The 8,322-nt window shown below is 39.8% G+C and overlaps 1 protein-coding gene across 1 annotated transcript; it reads left to right on the top strand.

Annotated features, from left to right (window-relative positions):
• The first annotated feature begins 3,998 nt into the window (after nucleotides 1–3,998).
• Nucleotides 3,999–7,967, top strand: LOC148020158 (pentatricopeptide repeat-containing protein At3g26782, mitochondrial-like). The gene has a single exon (XM_087700453.1). The coding sequence runs from the start codon at nucleotides 4,080–4,082 to the stop codon at nucleotides 7,203–7,205; it is 3,126 nt and encodes a 1,041-aa protein (XP_087556579.1). The 5' UTR covers nucleotides 3,999–4,079; the 3' UTR covers nucleotides 7,206–7,967.
• Nucleotides 7,968–8,322: the final 355 nt, after the last annotated feature.

Here is an 8,322-nt window from a genome sequence, read left to right as displayed (position 1 = left end):
TCCCACGGGGTAATCTTCCATTATGGGATCACCAAAAGATACATGATACCTTGCATCATCCGACTATCCAAGAGAGAGACTAAGCTTTTGGTCAAAGCTGAAACATGGTGTACATCATGCACAACAAAAGTGCTACCTAAAGCAAATTGTAGTCTCACATCACCAATACCAATAATATCCAATGCCAAGTCATTTCCTAGTCTCACAAAACCTGTCATACTGTGATAGGAATGAAACCAATCCTTATGTAAGGTAACATAAAAAGAAGCTCCCAAATCAAGTAGCCAATACTGAGAAAAAGTAGATGAGGCATCAGCCCATTGACTAGCATAAAGAGAAGAAGCACTCAAGATATAATCATCATCAAACTCAAGCTCTAAGGCATTTATCTCCTCAAATTTCATGCTAGACTTACTAGAAACAATGTTATGATCATCAAACTTATCCTACACTTTTCCCTTGCGTGCTGACAGTATACCAATGTAAAATCCAAGAGAATGGGTTGTTGTAAATGACTATAAATCAATCTCCAAAACTCATCCAAAAGAAAGGCAAAACAGGAGAAAAGACCAAAGTATAGAGCTATCCACCAACTATAAGCAATAGGCTACCAAAGTACAATATGTGCTCTCTAAGACAATGCTGAAAATTACAACTACAAAAATGATGAGATAAAGACATCTATATATATCAATCCAATTGTGAAAAAATAGCCAAGAAAGCAATATTTCACTGCTAGGGATATCTGAATAGCAACCGGGATACAAGAAATACAACAAGCAGTGACTAGGCATAGACCACGGGTATCAAAGACTATTACAAACTCAAAATGGTCAGTAAGCCATACATCCCATAAGCATATACATCACTAAAGAACTATTGACAAAGATAAGTACTGATATCCAAAGTATATGGAATCAAATCAATCCACAAGCAAAGGTAATGATGTCCAATAGCATAAAAGAGAGTATATGTACAAACCAAGAGTTCCATTGTCTCAAAAAACCAAGCTCTACCAAGTAAGTATAAGTGTCTCCCACTAGAAGTGAATTCAATATGCAAACTGAGAAAGCAAAGCTCAAGGCATATGAATCAAAGCATCTGAGAAGAGCAACCACATCACAAATACATACCAGAGCATAAGTGTAAGTGAATAAGCATAAAAGCTTAAAGCAGCTGACCAAAGCCCAAGTACATCAAATGTAGCTCAAATCTATGTGTCAAAGTATGTCATAACCATATCTGAGCTCATACATCAATGCTAGATATTATCATAAATATGTACCATACCTGAAATACCATGTATGTATAATAGACATTTAAAGCATGAAGCTCATTGTTGTATGCATGTTGCCCAAATTGTTATGACGATAATAAATCTATGCAAAACTAAGCTAGTCAAGCTCTAAAAAACCCAAATAGCATCCCAAAAACATAACCATACCCTCCGAGCATATTAAAATAACATTCCTAAAGCATCAAACATGCATTATGGAATTTATTGTTTAGTGTCCAAACTAGAATATCAAATAGTGAATAGAAAACTACATAGAATCAACTCTGTGAGTGCTCATATTTATAGCTCTTGTTACATTTTTCATTTTTAGATGTAGAACATATGAAATTGATACTGTATGCAAAAGTTATGGCCAAAATACGACAATGCTATCAAGCTACCATAATTATCCATGACTTCTACAACATGCTATGTATCCACTCAAAATGGATAGAATGGCTGCTCCTTAGTACAATAAGTACTCAACAAGGCTTAGTTAAGCCCTAGGAAGCTCCTTGACAAGTAAGAAGTAAGCTAAAACAAGCTGGGAGAATAGAATACTTAATGCATATCTCAGGAGGAAAAAACAATGGCTACCATGAAATCTTGAGCTGAAGCTTTAAATTCATGCTGTCTCAAGAGAAAGAAACAATGCCTGTCATGAAACCTTAAGCTAAAGGTTTGAATTTAGGCTAAAGCAAAGGATGAAAAAGCTCCTTGAATTGTTGGCTTTGATGTAACTAGTTAAAAGATAGAGCCTAAGTAGAAGCACATAAGCAAGAGCAAAACAAGAGTTATGGCGAATGGAGAGAGAGAGAGAGAGAGAGAGAGAGAGAGAGAGAGAGAGAGAGAGAGAGAGAGAGAGAGAGAGAGAGAGAGAGAGAGAGAGAGAGAGACTATATGTGGAAACTCTGACATTCACAATGTATGTCCGACCTTCCCCTATTCAATAGTCACTAAAATAATAAGGAACAAAGTGGTAGTGGGTGCCCACCACCTATACTATATAGACATGCATTCATAGTGTGTGAAGTACAAGGTGGTGTAGGTACATGTGCCTTAACCTCCCATGTGTGTGTGTAAGAGAGAGAGAGAGAGAGAGAGAGAGAGAGAGAGAGAGAGAGAGAGAGAGAGAGAGAGAGAGAGAGAGAGAGAGAGAGAGAGCATGCAACTCCACAAAACAATGTACCAATGGCTCATTCTCTTCTTTTAGGTCTAGTTGTCTATATACTCTTCTTGTTTCTAGATGTGAGCTTCACATCATTCAACACTTTGATCCTTGACCATTACCTCCAAAATAGCTCTACTCCCATCTAATGGTATCGGCTTTAGAAAATCTAGGTCTAAGTGCACTTTAGAGATTGTCTCTTCAATACTAGGTCTTTTCACTCATCCTCCAACTCTTGTATGAGAGAGAGAGAGAGAGAGAGAGAGAGAGAGAGAGAGAGAGAGAGAGAGAGAGAGAGAGAGAGAGAGAGAGAGAGAGAGAGAGAGAGAGAGAGAGAGAGAGAGAGAGAGAGAGAGAGAGAGAGAGAGAGAGAGAGAGAGAGAGATGTGTGTGTGTGTGTGTGTGTGTATGAATACAAGAACTTTCTAAGATGTGAGAAGGTGTGACATACATTTAATGTTGTTTTAAAATGAATGAATATTGGTAATCAAGAGAATGGAATTTATAGTAAAGAGAACCATAGATTCTATAAAAAACTATTCCAAATTTAGTACTATAAAATTTCCTGACTGCATTGTGATCAAAGGATCTTGATGAAATACAATGGTTTCACATTACTTCCAAACTTAATCGGCTTTATGAGAGAGATTACTCGTAGATTTCCTCTAATATTATCTCGCCTAGATTTCCTCTACTATTGTCTCCCTTGGGAGATGCAATAGGTAAAACATAACTTAAAAATGTGAGTGTCTTTTAGATTATGAAAGGATTCAAACCTAGTCTATCCTTTCATACCTAGTCTCAACACATAACTGCTTTATTGATAGGGAGCTAGTTGTCTCTAGCAAGTTTGGATTGCATTTCCAACACATGCACACATTCTCTACATGTTGCTATCATGACATAAAAGTTGATTGGTCATAGGTAGAATGCTATAAACACAATTAATTGAAAAAAATAGAACGATGTATTTCTTGTGTAGATTAGAAGTTGGTATGCTGAAGTGAGTTACAATGAATTTATGTGGTCATTGGTGACCATGTGCTTATGGGTGTGATCAAATACTACTACATGAGGAAGGTTTAGTGCTACTAACGATGGTATGGGATAGGACAATTGTCAAAGTGAGTGAAGAGATGACCTAGGCTATTTCCAAGTAATTGGTAAAATGGGACTGCATGGTGTCCCAAAGAGGACATAGAAATCTAGGCGTACATGTTCATGTTTATGAGGATGGCAACCATGCACAAAATCCTCCTCACCAATTGGTGCATGTTGCCAAACCTAATGTTTTGTTTATGAGGGTGTCCCTAATTCATATTGTGAGGTGTGCTCTCTTAATCTTTATAATACTTCCGTATTTTCTTATGTACTCATCCCGTTGCCATATTCATCTTGTTCTTCCCCTGAGACACTGCATCATCGACAGTAGTAGTATAGATATAGAGATAGAGATTAATTAATATTACGGTTATAAATTATATTATGTGTTTAAAGTATTTATGCTAAACTATCTCGAACAATTAATTAATGTAAATACATTATCAAATTGTGAACATTTTAAAGCGAGATGTGTGTTGTCTGTCCATTGCTCGTCTGTAGCTGTGTGGATGCAGAAGAAGCAGGGCAGGCATAATGCAGACGCTGGAGGTTTTACATGGAAGTGCCGGCGCGCCGCTGGCCGATGTCCAGCCATGGAGTCTCAATCGGGGCCAAGCCTCAAATGAACCTCTCAGCAGCCTTCCCTGCACAAATGCACCTGCTTGGAGTCCCTTGGTCCTGGCCAACCCGGGGCCTGGACAGTCCCAGCAGGCCATCAAGCTTTACCGCCACATGTATGATGATGTACATGCTGAGCCCCATGGCTATGTCTTCCTGGCTGTCCGCTCCAACCTGCCAAGCCTGAAAGACGGCCTAATCGTCCGCACAGATGCATCAGAATATGGCTACGAGCAGGACATCTCCGCTGCTGCCAATAGCCTTGCTCACATGTATGCGAATTGTGGCAGCCTCGGCCGCTCCCACTTGATGTTCGATGGCGTGGCCGAGTGCGACACGGTAACATGGAGCAGATTGATTGCGGCAAATTTTCAGGGCACGCATGCCAATGATTCTCTTTTTCCGTTTGAGCAGATGGAACAAGAAGGTGCAAAATCGAATGATGTGTTATTCACTTTTGTGCTGAAAGCATGTTCCGCTTTGCCGAATCTGGACGATGGCAGGAAGGATTACTTCCAAGCAATTAACAACGGTTTTGAAAGGGATGTGCCTATTGGCAATACTCTCATTGATGTGCTTTCTAATGGCAATAACCTGAAGGATGCCTACACAGTGTTTGTAAGATTACCAAAACAGGATATAGCCTCATGGAGCGTACTGGTTGGTGGATACAGTCAGTATGGGCATGGCGAAAAGGCGCTGGAGCTTTGTCAGAAAATACAGCACAAAGATTTGGAATTAGACAGAATTTGTTTTTTAAGCATTTTGAAGGCATGCTCCAGCATAGGGGACCTAGAGCGGGGTAAGCAAGTCCACTCTTGTATTATCCAAAGTGGACTGGAACAAGATATACTTGTGGGCAGTGCTCTGATTGAGATGTACGTCAAATGTGGGAGCCTTGAACATACGCATATTGTTTTTCATAAGCTGGCCGTGTGCAATATGGTTGCCTGTCATGCTTTGATCGCTGCATACTTAGAGCAAGGGGCAGCTGAGGAGGCTTTTGAGGTTTTTGAGAAAATGCAACAAGATTGTTTGGAACCGAGTCCTGACATCCTTAATTGTCTCCTAAGAGCATGCTCTGAAGAAAGATCCCTGGAGCGGGTTAAACAGCTGCATGAATGTGCAAGGGAGGTTGGTTTTGCGACAGATCTGTCCACTGGTAACATCCTGATTGATATGTATGCTACATGTGGAAGTCCTTTAGATAGCCACATGGTTTTTGATGCAATGTCACAGCGAGATGATGTCACATGGAGCACGCTTATTAGTGGGTACATCCAACATGGGCTTTTGGCAGAAGCTCTTGAAGCTTTTAGAAAGATGCAGGATGAGGGAGTTCACCCTAATGTAGTAACATTGAGCTCTATACTGAAAGCATATTCTGATACTTCAGCTCTTGAGCAAGGCAAGATTGTGCACTCATGTGCTATTGAAAATGGATTTGAACTGGTTAATAATGTTGGTGATGCCCTCATTGACATGTACGCCAGATGTGGAAACTCAGAGGATGCTCGGATTATATTTAACAAACTGCCAGAGCAAGATGTGGTATCATGGACGGTTCTTATCAAAGGGTGCAGTCAAATTGGACTTGCTGAAGAGGCCCTTAAACTGTTTTTTGAAATGAATGAAAAAGGGGTTGAACCTGATGAAGCAGCCTTTGTTGTTGTCTTGCAAGCTTGTTCTCCTAGTGTATCATTAGATCTAGTCAGCTTGGTGTACAGGTCTGTTATAGACAGTGGGTTTGCTTCTAATATAGTTATTGGGAACTTAGTCATTGATGCCTTTTTGAAACATAGGAACTTTGCGAGTGCTCAGACGGTCTTTCACAAGCTACCTGAAATAAGTATTGACACATGGAGTACTCTTATTGCAGGTTATTGTCACCATGCACATGGTAAAGAAGCACTGCATCTTTACCAGAAAATGCAACAGGGAGGTATAGAGCCAAACCTAGATACACTTGTTTGTGCTTTGAAAGCTTGTTCTAGCATTGGAGCTCTCCATGAGGGAAAGCTTGCTCACACTCAAATAGTTGAAAAGGGATTTGAGCTTAATTCTTGTGTTGGGAGTGCTCTTCTTAACATGTATATCAATTGCGGACATCTAGATGACGCTCATGCTGTCTTTGACAGTTTGCCCAAGCAAAATTCAGCATCTTGGAATGCTTTCATTGGAGGGTATGCTCAAAATGATCATCTGTTGGCCCTCAAATACTTTGATGATATGCAAAAAGCAGGTGTAATCCCAAATCATACTACATATTTGAGTCTTCTTTCAGCTTGCAGTCGAGGAGGGCTAGTACAGCAGGGTTGCGCATATTTGAAGACTATGCGAGAACAGCTTGTGACAGTCACAGAGGAATTCAATAACTCAATCATTAACCTGCTTGGTTGTGCAGGATTCCTAAGGGAGGCAGAAGACTTTCTTGAAAGTCTTCATTATCAACCCAGTGTAGTAGACTGGATATCTTTGCTTAGTTTTTGCAAAAATCTTGGGGATTTTGAAATGGGACAGCGATGCTTCAAACATCTATCTAAATTAGAAGGGCGATCTGCTGTTGATTATATTTCAATTGTAGGTGCCTATGCAAAGGCTAGTTTGTGGAACGATGTAAAGAGGGTGGAGGAGCTCAGAACAGTTGTGCCTATGTGGAAGAAACCAGAGAGAGGCCATTCTGAGGTTGATAAAAAGGTGCATGATTTAGCCGTTGGAGAGAGGTCTCACTCTAATAGAGATTTAATGCATAAAAAGCAGGGCATATCAAACATTAAGAGGTGGGGCAGAGTACGATCACCCTATGGCTTAACACACAAAAGAACTCAAGAGGATGTTCATTGTGAGAAACTGGCTGTAGCATTTGGTCTGATTAGTACACCGCCAGGAACAACCATCCGTGTAACAAAAAATTTGAGAGTTTGTGATGACTGTCATGATGCTATGAAGTTAATATCCAAAATTGAAATGCGTGAAATAATTATCAGAGATACTAGTCGTGTACATCAGTTCAAAGATGGGACATGCACTTGTAGAGAATAGCAATGCTTATTAAGATGAATATTTTTTAGGTTTGCTAAACCTTCTCCAGTTTTTGTCACTGCAAAAGTCATCTGTTTGGAGTGAAGAAAAGAGAGATTTTGAAATAGTAATCTGATACAGCAACTGCACCTGAAGATGTGAAGTTGGTGATTAATGGCTCTGTTGTACCACTTATATGCATGTACTTGCTGGCTGGTTGCATGCTGAAGTCACCACCTGCCCTGAGAGAGAGAGAGCGAGAGGCATTAATATCCTTAAAAACTTTAAGAGAGCTCGTCTAAGCAGCACCAGATATTGTTGATGCTGTTGCCTCAGAGAGTCCGCTTGCAGTTTAAGCTTCTAAGTATAAGATTTAAAGTGAGACTTTATGAGACTGCATGTAGGCTGAATTGGACCTTAGCAGACTGCATTGTCCTTCTGTAGCCTGAAGTTTAAAATCAGGTCACAATGGTTGATACTCATCCAGTGCTCCATTTAGGGGACTGCTGTGGCTCATGTATATTCCACCAGTTATTTAACGGTGAAACATATTCCTGCTCCTAAATTATTTAATTGCCCATGCTATAACTTGGTAAAGAGCATGCCTTTTTGAAGCTGTGTTATTAATGACAATGGCACTGCAAATTTTGTTCTTCTTGGTGTGTGTGGTGCTTATTTATTGAGAACTGAACTTGCTTATGAATAAACAGAATCTTGTACTTGACAGGACAATGCACATGATACCACAATTCATCTATGTGAAGGATATGCAATATTTATGGTCTACTATATTCACTCTAATCCTTTTAACCACCTAGAGCACCAATACGATTTTAACAGAGCCATGATGTTGCTTAAGAGCAAGAAACCTTTGGAAGTGAGGTGGAAGATTTTCTCCAACTTAAATTGCATTCGTGTGGATGAAGTTTCAAATCTCTATTTTACCATCATGTAATCAAGTTCCTTTTGTTAAACTATTCTCTCCTTACCATTATAAGCAGCGTTTTTAATTCAAACCAAAGTAGCCTTAGGGCTTTGATATAGTACATTGAGAAGAGTGAGGTGAGTTGCATGTCAGAAATTGGGCAGGCTTTTCAGCTACGCACTTGCTCTGTCGTCCATCTAGTCTACAAAACTA

The sequence above is a fragment of the Lygodium microphyllum genome, chromosome 19 (assembly GCF_053477565.2).
Source record: "Lygodium microphyllum isolate KBCC chromosome 19, Lygodium_microphyllum_v1.1.10, whole genome shotgun sequence".
NCBI classification, from domain to species: Eukaryota; Viridiplantae; Streptophyta; class Polypodiopsida; order Schizaeales; family Lygodiaceae; genus Lygodium; species Lygodium microphyllum.
This window is presented reverse-complemented; position numbering and strand designations above follow the sequence as displayed.

What these genes read in the sequence shown, in the direction of transcription:
- LOC148020158 (XM_087700453.1), top strand. Translation starts at nt 4,080, where the DNA reads ATGCAGACGCTGGAGGTTTTACATGGAAGTGCCGGCGCGCCGCTGGCC.